We start from the raw sequence: 16,851 nt of genomic DNA, 5'->3' as shown, positions 1-16,851 counted from the left end.
CCTCTAGTTTAATTAATTACACTTGATCACAAAATTAATTCCTAATTAATTATTGACCAATATTAATTAAACAAATATGATTTCTCCTTTAATATATTATTCTTATAACATATTAATAAATCATAATAACCTCTCTCTCTCTCTCTATTTATTTCTCCAATCAAGTTGCTTTGGTGAAGGCAACCCAAAAGGACCATGCACCATCAGGTCAAGTACATACCAAAATAGTTATGGACTTAGACACTAATCCAACAGAATGCACTCTATTGTCTTGAGCACCACTTCGGTGCTCCCCATGACCCTCTGCCCAACTTCACCACAGCATATCGAGGTCCTTCACTTTCTCCCATACAACATCTTGAAGGGGGGATGGTCAATACTCGCATGGTAGCTATTATTAAAGGAAAACTATGCCAAGGGAAGGTAGGTATCCCAGCTACCACCGAAGTCCAATACGTACACCTGCAGCATATCCTCCAACATCTGGATGGTCTGCTCGCTCTGACCATCCGCCTACAGGTGGAAGGTAGTGCTAAAGTGCAGACAAGTACCCAACTCGTTGTGAAATTTCTTCCAGAATCTGGAAGTAAACCACACATCCCTGTCAGAAATCATGGATATTGGCACTCCCTATCGTGTCATAACCTCTCGAATATAGATCTTAATCAGCTTCTCGGTCAAAATGCTCTCCTGGATCGGTATGAAATGGGGACTCTTGGTCAACCGATCCACGATGACCTATATCGAATCCACTCCTCGTGCGGTACTGGAAAGTTTCGTGATGAAATCCATGGTAATATCTTCTCATTTCCACATGGGGATGTCCAACGGCTGCATCTTGCCGTGAAGCCTTTGGTACTCCACCTTGACCTTCCTGCAGGTCATGCATCTCTCGACGTACCAGGCGAAATCTCGCTTCATGCAGGGCCACCAATAGTCAGGATGAATATCTTTGTACATCTTCATCGCCCCTAATGGATGGAGAACCTAGAATTGTGAGCCTCATCCATCAATATTTGTCGTACCCTGCCCCAAGTACGGTACATGGACCCTCCTATGCATGTTCAACAATTTGCGGCTATCATAGTCAAACAAGGCCACCTGGCCTACGCTTCACTCGCACTTCCGATACTCCTCCATCAAACCCTCCACATGCGCCTCGCATATCTGCTCCAACAGCGGAGTCACTACCGTCATCCTCATACAAATGTCTTTGATTGGGGTCGCCTTGCGTCTAAGCACATCGGCCACAACATTGGCCTTCCTCGGGTGGTAAAGGATCTTACAATCATAATCCTTCACCACGTCTAGCCACCATTGTTGCCTCATGTTCAGATTTGATTGATCCATGAGGTAACTCAAACTATTATGGTCCATGTAAATGGTACATCGTACCCTATAGAGGTAGTGTCACCAAATCTTAAGGGTGAAGACAACCACCCCCAACTCTAAATCGTGCGTCGGGTAGTTCGCCTCGTGAGGATTCAGCTACCTCGAAGCGTAGGAGATAACATGTCCTCGAAGCATAGGCGTAAACGCATCGTAGTATACTACAAAATCCTCCACGCCCTTTGGTAGGGCGATGATTGGTGCCTCTTATAATATATGTCTCAAAGTCTCGAACACTGCCTACTACTCAAGCCCCAAGCGAAATAACATGGCTTTCTTCGTCAACCGGGTCAAGGGTACGACTATCTTGGAGAAATTATGGATGAATCTCCGATAATAACCGGCTAATCCCAGGAAACTCCGAATCTCAGATAGAGATTTTGGGGCACCAGTAATGCCTTCTCCCGGAACTTGGCAATAATCTCCGCCACTGACTCAGTCGTCTACCTCATATCAAGAAACTCCCTGGCCAACTGTTGAAGCTCCACAACTAGCACGAACTCAGCCCTGAACCGGGCTACAAAATCTGGCCAAGTCATAGCCTCAATATTCGAGGCTCCCAGAGAGTCACCAACCGAATCCCACCAATCTCTAGCCATGTCCCTCAAACAACCCGCAACATATCGAAGCTTCGACCCCTCAAGGCAGAAGCTCATCAAATGTGCAAAATCCATGTTTGTGATCCATCGTCTGGTAGCAATGGGGTCCATCACCCCATGGAAATCTGGCGCACCACTACCCCTGAGGTCCTTGAAGGACAGTGTGTGCGATCCAGACTAGTTGAACGCCATGTCGCTACTGCACGCCCTGAGACGATCCTCCATCAACTCTATGATCCCTTCCTTGATCGAACCAAAGAAAACCGGGGATGCCTCAAGGATACCTCTCATGATCTCTGATGTGATGAACTCGCGTAACCTCTCATCCACTGGCTCAGAACCTGAACCCGATCCTAATCTTGATCCTGACCCTGATCCTCCTGCTCTGTGACACGTAATTATCACCATTCTGAAACAAAATACATAAATGTTAGGATCATACATAATCTCAAGAGATCTTACACACTCTAAAAGTTTCTTGATTCCATCTTAGCCCTCCTTGACTCGATTACGGATCCTCTGCTTTTAGTTGTATGGTCCCATACTACCTTCCACATCTATCCGTAGTTTCCTCAAGGATTGCCTTGACTTCACCAAGTCCTTTCTTCTACTGTTGTACTCTTTGTTGATCCCATCCTAGGCTTACCTTAGGGTAACTCTCCAACCCACTCTCCGCCATCATCCGCGTAAGAAGTTCCTGCTACATTCACCTAACTAACCCGTGAATACTATTATGTATCACTAAGACCAGATAATTCTTCGAATGAGGGGTCCTACCATACAATGGTTAGACTCAAACGAGAGCTGTGAAATAGGGCTAGACCTAACCTTCTGAAATCATTTAGTCCTTGTAATATGTAATGTAATGTATTCATTTACTAGTTAAATGAAGGTAGCTAGAACTCCTATTAGCAAAAAAGCAAGAAGCATTCGGGCATTGAGTAACCCAACCCAAGCATGTCATATTCAGGCAATCATGCAACTCAATAAGCATATACAAAAGGCATAACATGCATCTTCCTAGATCCTTATCCCTATTCTAGCATTCAGTTCTCATACACATAGCAGAAATAAAAAGTCATCCTTCCTAGATCCTTAGCCCTAATATAACATGCAGTTCTCATAACCATATCATAATATAACATAACATGTATGGATATCTTGGGGAAAGCTTATTTGATCTCAATCGGTCGCGCACATCACACACCTTGTTCTTTCTCAAAACTTCTTACTTTAACTTTAGAAAACATTTCTCTTGTGAAAAAACTCTCAAACCCTCGGTTTGAGTCTAGACACCCTCGAAGGTGTGTCCGAATCCCTCAAACCAAGGTTCTGATACCAACTTGCAACATCCCAATTTTCAAGGCTAAAAATTTCGTTTTAATTAACTTATAAAATAGTTTACCAAAAACATTGTCAATACCATATCAATCCATAAAACCATAACAACATGTCTCAAAAGCATATCATCAAATAGTAATAAAACCATGGTACAATCCCAAGAATCATGTAGTGCGGAAATTTGGTAGGTGTGTGATGTGCAGCTACTGTGTCGGCTCCTTCCCTTTTGCTGAAGAGGCACCTGAAACAAAACTAGAAACCGTAAGTACGAAGCTTAGTGAGTTCCCCCATCATACCACATACCATACATAACACATACTACCATGCATATATGGCTGCCCGACCTACCCTAATGAGCATATCGGGGTGCTCAACCTACCCCTGCTAGGTATACCGGGTGCCTAACCTACCCCTGTCAGACATACCGGGGTGTCCGACCTACCCTTCCGATTTATCTCAACCGATTACGGGGACTATTTCACCCCTACTACTACCATATAAAAGCATAGCATAGCATACTGTCAGGCATACCACGATGCCTAACCTACCCCTCGACTCTAATGTCCAAATACGGGTACTATTACCCCTACTTTACTGACACATAGCATCCTATCACATAAACATAACAGAAAGCGACATACCATATGATTATCTCAAATACAATCATCTCAACTATAACTCTTACTAGTGGGCCATCCTTGGTACCTTACACCCACTTCTATTGGAAGGTAACTCACCTCGATGTCGTGTAGTGTCAGCACTATCCTCGGTACGGAAATCAACTCGTCGCAACTCCTCAATTCCTACACAACAACCTTTCTTGATTACCATTTCATACTCATAACCCCTTAAAAGGGTCAACTCAAGTCCAAGTCGTAATCAAGGTCAAAACCGTGGTCAAAGTCAACATCCAGTTGACTCGACTCGCCAAGTTGGTCCACTAACTCTTCGAGTCCCCACTTCCTCAAAATGCTAAAACCCCGAATCTACTCGTCGAGTCTAGCAAGAGCTCGACGAGTTCTCCTTCAAGCAAAACGTTGGGACCTTCTTCATCCGACTCGTCGAGTTCATCCTTGAACTCGTCATGTTCATCATCATCCAAATGAAGGTGTCTAGTCTATGTCTCGCCGAGTTCTCCTTGAACTCGTCGAGTCCGTCTTCATAGGGCTGGGACATTGCCTTGAACTCATCGAGTCTGGTCATACACTCACTGAGTTCCATGATTTCCAGCTTCCTAATGATCCTTGAAAACTGAGTGTTCTTCTATCTTAGCATCTGGTCCATCAATAAAAGGATTTTATGGGAAATACGACCCGACTAGCCGAGTCCCATGAACGACTCGTCGAGTCCCTCTTTGTCCAAAACTATACAGTCGATGTCAGTGGGTCTTAATGCATCCAAATCATAGATTTGACATCCTAGGGTCCATTTTATACATAAACCTACGAAGTTGATGTCCATGCATGGGGTTTTTGGCTCAAAAGGGTCTAAAATGGGGTTTATGTGGTGCATGGACATCCCATGGCCATAAAGTTGGCACCTTTATGCCATAGAAACCCTCAATGGTTCCAGATCCGAAGTGTAACTCCATGATACACACCCAATCCCGAACATGGCCTTATGAAGCTTAGAAAAGGGTAGAAATGAGCCCTAAGTATATATCTAAGAGTTAGATGGTCAAGGTTTCAGCTTTATACCTCAAATGAGCTAGAAATATGCCAAAACCTCTTGATCTTCTTACTTCCTCTTGATCTCTCAAGCTTCCTTCTCTTCCTTAAACTTCAAACACACAAAAATGGCACCACAAAGCTCAAGAACACTCAATAAATGGTTAGGGTTTCGAGTTAGGGTCTTCTGGAAGTGAGAGGGACGATAGAGGCTGGTTTGGGACGAGATAAATTGTTTAAATATGGTGTAAACCCTATATTAGGGTTTCATCTACACATCTTCTACTCGTCGATTCGGTCCTTCGACTCGTTGAGTTGGTCACTAAAACTCCTAAATAAAGTCGAGTCTACTCGACGAGTTGGGCCTTCAACTCGCCGAGTTCCAGAGCAACACATGAAGTTACTTGAATTTAAATATGTACCAGGAATCCGGTGCTACAGGTTATGTTAGACAGTTTATGATATATGTGCTATGCTATTATGTGGTAGTAGTAGAGGGTTAATAAGTCCTCGGATACCGTTCGAAAGGACCGAAGGGGAGGCCAGCACCTAGATATGCTAAGCAAGATACCGATCGACAGGACCGAAGGATACGCCAGCACCCTAATATGCTAGGCAAAGTACCGGTCGACAGGACCGAAGGGGTAGTTAATACCCAATTATGTTATTCAGTATGTGTTATGTATGGTATGTGGTATGATGGGGGAACTCACTAAGCTTTGTGCTTATAGTTTTCAGTTTTGTTTTCAGGTACCTCTTCATCAAAGGGGAAGGAGCTAGTACGGTAGAAGTGCATCACACACACATAGGATTTCCGCACTATGATGTTCTTGGGATTGTACTCTGATGATATTTTGTCTTCATGATATGATTTGAGACATGTAATTGTGGTTTTGGTGAATGATGTGATTTGACTATGTTTTTCTTATAAATAGTTTTTTTCTAAATTGTTATATCAAAAATGAAAATTTTAGTCTTGGAAATTTGGATGTTACACATAGAGCCAAATCTTGACCATGGAGTCAAGTTTGGACCAGTCAGTAGATGGATTAATAGGAGCAGGGTCTGTCAAGTGGTGCTGAACACCAAACGTGATGCAACATGCTTCAAAGAGGTCTTTCCATGGGTCAAAGTTTAGTTCGTCAAGATCAAGAGTGATTGGCACATACAAGCAAATGTTGGTGTTTGCAAATGGCTTCTCAGTGGCATCTTTGTCAATGGTATCGTTCGTCATGGAGGATGCAAGAAATTGTTAGGACCGGCAGGAAAATGAAAGATAAAGGAAGGAAGAGAATTGAGATAGATTTGAGGAGAAAATTGAGGGGATAGTAAATCACTGCTCTGATACCATAAAAACAATTGTTTTCTCTTGTCAATTTCATTGAGAATAACATATATATATATATATATATATATATATATATATATATATATATATATATATATATATATATATATATATATATATACACACATGAGATGTGCTTCGAGAATACAAAATGATCGTATAGATCTATGAGGCTAAACTCAATACACAATGGTACAAATGATACAATATATATGACTAATAGTAAATAGTTTTGAAGTAGTGTTAATTTTACGCTTAGATAGTAAATTAAGATGAAATGTAGCTAGTACTAAAATTTGATGCATAATAACACTACCTAGTCATCTGTTTTTCTCCTCTTAGATATTTGTATGGAAATTTTATTTTTTCATCATCGATTAATACTTGTTTTTTTTACAGAATAATAGTTAATAGTTTAAATCCAAAGTCACTTATTATTCCAACACCTTCTTTTCACAAGTGCTCATTTAAATTTTTTTTATTTGACCTAGACCTTATTGTCCATATATCATCATCTCCAAGTGTGCCGATGTGTGTTTGGATATTTGAGTGAAAAAGACTTAATAAGGGAAAAACTATGGTAAAAGCACCCCTCCCTCATGGTGCTATATCGTGTCCTAAATAGATGATCATTGATTAACTTTAAAATTTCTGTTAAAATTATGTATGATAAAACAAGTTTGAACCGAAAGCCGAATAGTTGGAAGACATCTATAAAAATTTGTTAAGTGAAGCAAGTTTGATTTGAACTTAACCAAAAAGAAAAAATATATTCACACATAAATATGGATTAAAAGCTGGATAAAATATAAGTCTATTTATTGTAAGCTCGAGAACGACCCATATTTTATATTCAAATTCTATAAACCGCAATCTGAATAAAAATGATTCAAATTATATAGCTCAATAATATTTCAAATTATGTTTTTAATTATCGTATGTTAATGTTATCTGTCATCAAGTATCAACCTCTTTTCTCGAGCATAGAAGGGGCAAAAATGTAAAATGTTGAACCTACAAAGTAGAAGGACCAGATTGGCAATTAGAAAAATCATAAGTAGCTAAAAGTAATATTGTAATAGTAATTATACAAAACCCATTGATGTTCCAGGCTGTATGGGGTAAGTTTGAATATGTAATCAAGTCCAGGGACAGTGTGGTGTTGCAGTGACAGCCTGGAATCGGTAGTGGCCGCTAGATTTTGTTTTCAAGAGGATGAATGGTTGTTTTTGGAATTATGTTACAGTTGTACACTTCCGTAGTCCGTACTTGATTGAATCTTCAGAATTATTTATGTCGGTAAATTATCGTACTATGGGAAATTTGAACAAACTCATTCAAGAGAAGGAAAATGACTTGGGAGTTATCTACTTGTTTTTTTTTTTTTTTTTTTTTTTGAGTAAATTACACGAATGGTCCCTATGGTTTAGGGTAATTTGCATGTTTTATCCCTAACTTATTTTTTTAACTCGGAAGATTCCTACTGTTTGTTTTTGTTACATGCTTGGTCTCCATCTTACCTAAAAAGACTATTTTGCCCATGATTTTTTAAATTATTTAAATAAACACACTCCCAACCCCACTTCCCTGACCTTAGACTACCTATCTCATCATTTTTCTCTATTCAAATAATAGTCTTTTTAGGTAAGACATGGATCAAACGCGTAACAAAAACAAATAGAAGGGACCAAACGCGTAACAAAAACAAACAGTAGGGACCTTCCGAGTTAAAAAAGTAAGTTAGGGATCAAACGTGCAAATTATCCCAAATCATAGGGACCATTCGTGTAATTTACTCTTTTTTTTTTTACATAATTATTATATATAAAAAAGTTTCTTATATCAAACTTTTGCCACAAATTTACTTTTTAGTTTTATATTTTTGCCATAAAAAATTTTATATTGATATATTTGGTCTCTAGACTTTCATATATTGGCAATTCTTTTCATTTTATTTTGTAGAATGACAATTTTCATCCCCTCTATTTATTAAAATGTCACTTTTGCCCCCTAAATTTGAATAGCAACAACTTTCACCCCCTTCAACTTTTGTATATTACCATGTTTGCAGATTTGGTCTCAAAAAATTTGTATGTCCTCAAGTTTGGTACACCGAGAAACCATGTACACAAAATGATAAAAATATGAATAGTAGTACTTTCCATTTTCCATTTGTGTGACTAGAACATAATAAACAAAACTTTGCCTACGTCCTCGCAAAGCAGGAGGGAGCAATTTCTAAATGATGAATAAACTTGTTAAAAATGTTAAATATTATCATTATAATTGTCTATTTTATAGGATATAGATTATTTAGCGTATATATGACATCTACGTGGCAAATTAAAACGGAAAAATGATTTTTGAAGGTAATTATTTATTTGTTTTGTTTATATTTAGACAACTTTTTATTTGTAAACAATTTATCATCGAACTTGTTAGATACATTCGGTGTCATTTATGACGAACAATGAGTTTTTTATTTTGATAAACCAATTATTATCACTTATGAATTATCTAATTATAGCAGAAAAACATGTATTTATTTGCTTATTTTGATAATTATTATTTTTTTCATTCCAAATGCTTATGGCGATTAGTACATTGTATAACCACAATGTGTTTTGTGGCGACATATATCATCTATTATTTGTCATAATATGTAGTATTCATGTACTTAACAAGTATAACAATTTGAGATTAAAAAAAAAAATCGAAAGCATATAAAATATTGCATAAATCATGATATTTTGCATTTATTAATATTTAATACTCATATATAAGTGAAGAGACTACATCCTTGCATATAATTTTTCCTACATAAAGATGTATAAATGTAAATACTATAGATGGTTTATGATGGAAAAGAGTTATATTTAATATATTTTTTGTACTCTTTTATATATGATTTCATGATGTCTAACATTTATATGAATTACTAAGTTTTCTATCCGAACGCATTATTTTGATATAAACTAGCCCTATCGAAAATACCCGATACCCGAATTACCCGCCCGATTTTTTCGGGTATCGGGTAAATCTGGTATCGGGTAAATTTTTCCGGGTAATCGGGTTACCCGGGTTTTTTTCGGGTCGGGTAAAGGGTACATTTTTTGGGTTTCGGGTATACCCGAATTACCCAAATTATTTTAATTTTTTTTTTTATAGAGCTTGTACTATATAGTAAGTATTTGATCACGCTTAAACTAATATCATTATTATAAAACATAAATATATTTATTATGACAATACGACACTAACAATATTAAAAGTAATTTTTATATATCATCACGTTCTTTAAAACTTAACTGTTTTCTATATTATAGTTTTTATTACAACTAACAAACTCATTATTTTGACGAAACTTTAGAACATGACAAAACTTATGACTACATTTATCTTAAACATTTTAAACTTTTAAATTAAGATCTTTAGGTATTTGTTTTTTTAACATCTTATTAGATTAGATTAAGTCGTTAAAAAAATACTTGATATCTCATGTATTATTGAGTAGAAAATCTCAATGTTCAAAGCTTGAGTAACTTCGTTTATGTCTCGTTTGTTTATATAAACAAGACTAATAAAGCAAGACGTATTTATTTCATTAAATTTATTTTTAGGTGAAATTCAAAAAAAAAAAAATCATATATTTCGGGTAATACCCGAATTACCCAAACCCGACCCGATACCCGAATTACCCGAATTTAGTTTGGGTAGGGTAACGGGTAATTTTTCTAACATGAAAAACCCGAATTACCCGACTCGAATTACCCGAAACCCGAAAAAAATTACTCGTTCAACACCCCTAATATAAACCCATATGAGAAACATACATTATGGTGCAGATTGAGAAGAAAAGATTGTTACATGAACATAAAGAATATGTCATTAATTAAGCTTGAAAATAGCTTAGAGACTTATTTGATGAATAAGTGTAACCATTATATGAATTACTAAGTTTTCGAAAAATCCTAATATTTTAACCAAATTAAAAAAAAAAATGGTTAAATCTGCGAATTCAATCAAAAAATGTAACATAATATAGTGTGTGGTAGTTGTGGTATGTAGGGCGATGAAATTTGCGGTGGTAGTTTGCTTGGCACGACGTGTTTCTCCCAACACAAATTTGGAACGAGCTTCATATGAAAATGGGTTGGATACCATTATAAGCTTCAATAAGATCGGTAATTAATTAAAGGATGAGCCAATGTTCATATACAGTGTGTTTATTAGATAATTGATTGGCAAGAATTTTTAATTCTTGACAGTAGCTTGAAACCTTGGAAAAATGTTCAATTTTAGTGCTCGAAATGGTTGTTCAAATAAGCTGTCCATGATTTTTTATTTTCTGAATATGAAAATAATATAAGGTTTTTCCGTGTATAATTGGTTGTTTTTTCTGCATATATCCCAAATAAAAAAATAATAATAATTAAAATAATTAAAAAAAAAAAAAAAAAAGGTCATTTCGTTTGCCATGCTATGCTTCATTGAGAAATAAATAAATTATTATTTAGTTCTGTGTTGCTTGCGATTTTAAAATTTGTAAACTAAGCTTTCATGTTGATTGTGTGAAACAAAATTAGAAAGAAAGATTTTATGATTAATTAGCATATTATTATTCTTCAGTTTTTAAATCTTATTTTATAAAATTCAAGTGACACATAATCATCAAAGAAAAATGCTTATGAGCAGGACCGGTCCATTAGTTTTCAATGCCTTAAACAAGAAAATAAAATCAATCCCCTTATTTGTAATTAATGATAGATTGAACATAAATATAAAAATTGCATAAAACAAAATTGCAATAGATTTTATAATCTAACAAAATGCATATTAATATAAACAAAAACCATATAAACAAACAAAATTCATATTAACATAATCAAAGACAAAAACCATCTAACATGATGTTTTCATGCATTTTCTCAGTCATGTATATTTCTTAGCATGCAGAATCAAAAACCATATTAAATTATGAAGATTTGTATAAAATATATATTTCAAAACACTTTGTATATAAAAAATATAGGAGCATAAAATACAAAGGTTTTATTTCATGATTTGCACAATCTATTAAAAATAAATCGATTAGATCAATAGGAAAACTGTCTCGAGCAGCAATGGTATCAAGTAATCTCATAGCAATGATATCAAGTAATAAAGAGTCAAAGACCTTGAAAATATGCTATCAAAGAATAAGAGCCATGATAAAAATACAAAATACAACACTTAACAATTTTTTTTAAAGCATACATAAATACTCAATATTAAGATAATTTAAGATATTTGATCAATAGGAAAATAATCTCATTAAAATACATAACAGCAAGAAGCCAAGAACACTCTTGTGTTATTTTCCCATCATGGTTACAAACAGCAATGTGAGATGGTAGTTGATCCATAACACAATTTTAAATTGAAACCTAGTCTGTAATAAATTTTAAAATCTAAATCAAAAATATAAAATAATAAATAAATAACATGTTACACAAATGATTATTTGAGGTCTATTCTCTTATTATCATCTAAACTTTTGAAGTTAAATAATTAGTATACTTTAAAGGATAACACCTTTAGAAATAGTGATTTTTTATGTTTCATACTTTAGCCGGTTTTAAAAAGTTGTCACTTTTGCTCCCTTATTTTTATAATTCATAGTTTAGCCACAACAGTTTCAAGAAGTTACCACTTTTGGTCCTTTTGTTTTATGTATTCCACTTTTTGTCCCTTGTATTTTATGTTTGCAACTTTTGGTCCATATATTTTATATATATCCAAAATTTACCCATAAAAGTTTCATGAATTTGCCACTTTTGGTCCCTTGTATTTTATGCTTGTCACTTTTGGTTCCTTGCATTTTATATATATTAAATATTACTCACAAATATTTCAAGATTTTGCTACTTTGGTCCCTTGCATTTATCAAATATGACCTCTAAGCTTTTTGTTGTTTTAAGTGTATCGATTTTGTGTTTCTTTAAATAAATAAATAAATAAATAAAACGTCGTGGGCGAAGGTCAGGATCACCTACTAATTATCTTTAAGCTTTCCACTTAGAAGCTGTTTCTTTTTTAAAATAAATATAGTACTTCTTGTTATTTATGTCTGTTGTGCATAGAACATACGTAACACTTGATATTTTGTAGTTTTTTTTTTTTTTTGAAGACTTCTAACTTAAAAACTGATACGGATATGCTTTACAACATAAGGTTAACCCTACTTAAACAACTTCTCAATCTAAATTATATTATTCAATATAGATTCTTTTATTATTTTTATTTGTTAATTTAACAATTTTATTTATTGTTATTGTTTTAATAATATAAAAATATATATTATAAACAATTCAAATATACTTTACAAAGTTTCTAAATTATTTATAAATTTCATATAAATATTTTTTATGTTACATTTTTTATAACCAAATATTAAAATTAATCATTAAATTTACCAGATCTATTAAACCTAACCCAAAAACAATGAGCCTTAAAAAAACTTTAACAAAATAAACATATTTGTTAATTTAACAATTTAATTTATTGTTATTTATTAATTATGTTTAACTATTTTACATAACATCTTTAAAAATCATTTAACACAAGGGTAAAATAAAAATAAATAAATAAAAACACAACCATTTATCTATCAGCATTCAGAAAACTCCTTATATTTTTTTTATATGCAGAAAAATTCTTATATTTTTAGTTATTCATATTAACGTAAATATTCGGGTTTTTAAGGAAATTATTAGTTGTTTTGTGACATAACATTTATATTTTTGTTTTTAGATTAGTTAACAATGAAACATAAATAAAGGAAGTGGTCTCTTTTCTAAAGTAAAACATGAAAAATAGGTAATTTACTTAACAACCATTTACTCAAGCAAATATAAGCCATGTTTTGAAAACCGGATCGGACCGGCCGGTTCGATCGGTTCAACCGGGAACCGGTCCCGGATCCGGTTCATAAAGGTCAAAAAACCGGTATTTGTTTGAACCGGTCAAACCGATAAAAACCGGTCCAGTTGAACCGATCAAAACGGGAAATTTTAAAAAATATTTATTTTTTTCATTTTTTGTATTTTTTATATAATCAAATATAATTATAACTTCATCCGGTTTTTTCGGTTTTTGAGACCGGTCCGATCTGTTGGACCACTTGAACCATCGAACCAGTAAGACGACCGGTTCGATCTCCAATCCGGTTTTCAAAACCTTGAATATAAGTGACATTGTTTATTTTTTTCCAAGTAACTCAAAAACCAAACAAGATAAATGTTATGTCAGAAAACAAGTGATAACTTTTTAAAAAACAAATATTTAGGTAAATCTGAAAAGTAATTGAAAATATAAATGTTTTTCTACATATAAATAAAATATAAAAGTTTTTCTTAGCAAATAAATAATTATTTTTTCTGTATGTTTCCTTTAAAACAAACAGACTTATTATTGAATTTTCAACATTTGGTCCATCTCTTGTAATTTTGCAAATGCAATACAGTTTATGGTCAATCTCTTGTACTTTAAGAAGGTTGCAAATGCAATACAATTTATTGTTATTTAGTAATTGTTATGTTTAATTAATTATACATAAACATCTTTAAAAAACGCTTCAAAAAAAAAAAAAAAAGACTTCTTATTGTATTTTTATCAGACACTTAGTCACCCTCTAATACTACAATAATTTTGGATATGTAATACATAGACAAAAGACGTTTCAGTTCCAATACCAGTATTATCACAAAAACCAGCAACTTAAATAACCAATCCCAAACACCCCCTGAAAAACAAATTTGCATTCCTTTAAAGAGTAGTCCAAGTTAAATAAAAGAAAATACAATCAAAATCTGTGAAGTCATTACACTCTTGCATTGTAAACAAGAAAAAAGATAACATCGAAAAGTCTGCCAAAAATATTGCATACTTGCAATCAAAACTGCTTAAAATAGTGAAGTTCCCTTGCCCTTTTTGTCACCACCAATCTCAAAATGTTTGCACCTCTACACAACAAAAATAAATAAATAAATCAACAACAATTAGAGCAATTCTAAACAAAACATTATGTATAATATAATATATACATAGAGCCAAAAACAAACCTTAATTGGGTGCTGTGACACATGCTTGCAACCTTGACATTGAAGCCTTAGGACAATTTTCTTGGTGGTTTTAGCCTGTAAAATGGTACAAAATTTTATAACATATAAAACCAAAAGTTTAAAATAAAAAGTTGAACAATAGAATGAAACATATAATTTTTTTTTACCTTTTTGTGAAAGACAGGCTTTGTTTGACCACCATAACCAGACTGTTTTCTATCATAACGACGTTTTCCTTGTGCAGCTAAACTATCTTTTCCCTTCTTGTATTGTGTTACTTTATGTAAGGTGTGCTTCTTGCACTCCTTTGACTTGCAGTAAGTCTTCTTTGTTTTTGGAACATTCACCTACAAATTAAAAGCAACAGATAAAAGGTTTTTTGTAATTAGTGATTCGTAATAACTCTTGAATACATGTTTTGTTTCAGAGAATTTGATCCCTTACTTACACAAGTTTCAAACTTTATCCAGGAAGAAACAGATAAACAGACTCTTTTGGCCCTGATGCTAATAACTTAACATTGCTTGTTTCAAATGGGACTGTTTGAAGTTGTGGAAAGCCAACTAAAGATCTAAGTTTTATAATGAAAAGGTATTTATGTTCTCGAAAACTTCAATGTCATGTGAAACTAGGGTTTATAACCGTATAGATTGATACACCTACGTGAATTTTCATCTAGGTTATATGCATTAGCACCAGAAAAGTTTTCATCTAGGTTATTGTATTTCTAAATCACAAACGGCAAGAACACCGAAATCAAAATTATATTGTTATAAAATTCGAGCATAAGAACACTAGAATTCTGTGGGACAATTCAAAATCAGTTCTGGATACATCGAAGAGATAGTTATAGAACGATTCGGACTCAGAAATCTATCTGCAATCAAAAGCGTTCGCTCTTTTTTTCTACAAGTTCAAGAATACAAAAATGCAGTAATAGGCATCTTAATACACGTATAATCTGCAGATAATAGGTGAAGGAACAAAGTGGTAGACATTAGAGTGCTTACCATGGTGGACGACTTTCTCTGAAGAGGCGATAATAGATTTTTTAGGGTTTCGTCAACGACGAGATGTTTTACGGCACTTATATTTAAGTGGTTAGGGTTTTATTCCTATTGGGCTTCCGGAGCCCAATTTTGGCCTAATTCAACTTTGTTCGAGTAATGGTACTTTGGGCTTGACTGTGAGCCCAAAATGCGGAATCGCAAGTAATGTATACTGACGCTCCAAAACCGGTGTCATGTGGGTCTGGTTCGATCATTTTGAAACGGGTCTCAAAGGCGGTAATTATGGAACGGGTTTCAGAATAATTCGGTTTTTTTACTGGTTTCAAATCCGTTTTTTTTAACTGGTTTCGGTATCGTCTCGCGATCATTGTGTGCATCTTTTTTTATTTGGTTTTAGAATTTTTTCGGTTTGGTTTCTGTATTTTTTTAGTTTTAAGTTTTTTCGTATATATAAACCAAATACTAACTATATGAGTTTTTAAAACCATCCTTTTTATCTATACTAATCATTCATTAAAATCCATAACTTTGATTTTGATCCATACAATTTTTTACTTTTATTTTTGTATTTTAGAATTGATCAACCGTTATAGTGTGTGATATATCTTTTATGACAATTTGTAGCTAGAAAACGAAAAGTTAGTTTGTGAACTAATAAAATATTTTCTTAATTATCGAGTCCTAGCCGCCAAAAAAAACATTGACCCAATCCCATTACCCTCTCCATAGATGACCAGTTCTACCCCACTTGGGGTTCGAACTACCACTCGCTGACCCTTGCAGTTAATTGTAGCACCAAATCTGCTCAGCTAATCCATCCATACTATCACGGATACATCCTCCATAGGATACAAATCAAATCAACCAGATAAGGCACTATAAAGATCTTTAAGACACAACCCTAATACACTCTAGATGCAGAAACCCTATGTTCGTTGGCGATAGAAACTCGCAACAGACACTCCAACTCGCCAAGGGTCATATCAAAATCCTTACTAAAATATTGAGATACAAAGGACTGACTCGCACCCGAGTCGAATAACACAAGATTAGGCAAAGAATTCACTAAGAATGTACCTATCATAAACATAAACATAAGCATACTATAATATAATTGATAGAATAATAAATGGAAACATACCAGTAATGACGCATGGCGCCGCCCTGATCTCCTTTGTCGTGAGTTGAAAAGTGCGACCTTGAGCCCTCGGGGGCTCCGCCCTACCCTGATATCCATCAGTAATCCTCAAAGTAGTTGGCACTAGGGGTGTTCACGGTTCGGTTTTTTCGGTTTTTAGGTCAAACCGAAGCCAAACCGTTAGTAACGTTTTTTGCCAAGAAAAAAACAAAGCCGAACCGTTGAAATTTTAAAACCGAACCAAACCAAACTGTTAC

General features: G+C 34.4%; 1 protein-coding gene across 1 annotated transcript; it reads right to left on the bottom strand.

Moving 5' to 3' along the window:
- Positions 1-14,128: 14,128 nt before the first annotated feature.
- Positions 14,129-15,523, bottom strand: LOC145013339 (large ribosomal subunit protein eL42). The gene is made up of 4 exons (XM_078972136.1): positions 15,457-15,523; positions 14,614-14,793; positions 14,447-14,521; positions 14,129-14,347 (listed from the first exon to the last, which is right to left on the bottom strand). The coding sequence occupies exons 1-4, from the start codon at positions 15,457-15,459 to the stop codon at positions 14,288-14,290; spliced, it is 318 nt and encodes a 105-aa protein (XP_078828262.1). The 5' UTR covers positions 15,460-15,523; the 3' UTR covers positions 14,129-14,287.
- Positions 15,524-16,851: the final 1,328 nt, after the last annotated feature.

The sequence above is a fragment of the Lactuca saligna genome, chromosome 8 (genome assembly GCF_052625555.1).
Source record: "Lactuca saligna cultivar CGN05327 chromosome 8, ASM5262555v1, whole genome shotgun sequence".
Classification (NCBI taxonomy): domain Eukaryota; kingdom Viridiplantae; phylum Streptophyta; class Magnoliopsida; order Asterales; family Asteraceae; genus Lactuca; species Lactuca saligna.
The sequence above is the reverse complement of the archived record's forward strand: the minus strand, read 5'-3'. Positions and strand labels throughout refer to the sequence as shown.

What these genes read in the sequence shown, in the direction of transcription:
- LOC145013339 (XM_078972136.1), bottom strand. An exon ending in AGCCTGTCTTTCACAAAAAG is followed by an intron (nt 14,522 to 14,613) that starts GTAAAAAAAAAT and finishes ACCATTTTACAG; the next exon opens with GCTAAAACCACCAAGAAAAT. An exon ending in TGTCACAGCACCCAATTAAG is followed by an intron (nt 14,348 to 14,446) that starts GTTTGTTTTTGG and finishes TTTGTTGTGTAG; the next exon opens with AGGTGCAAACATTTTGAGAT.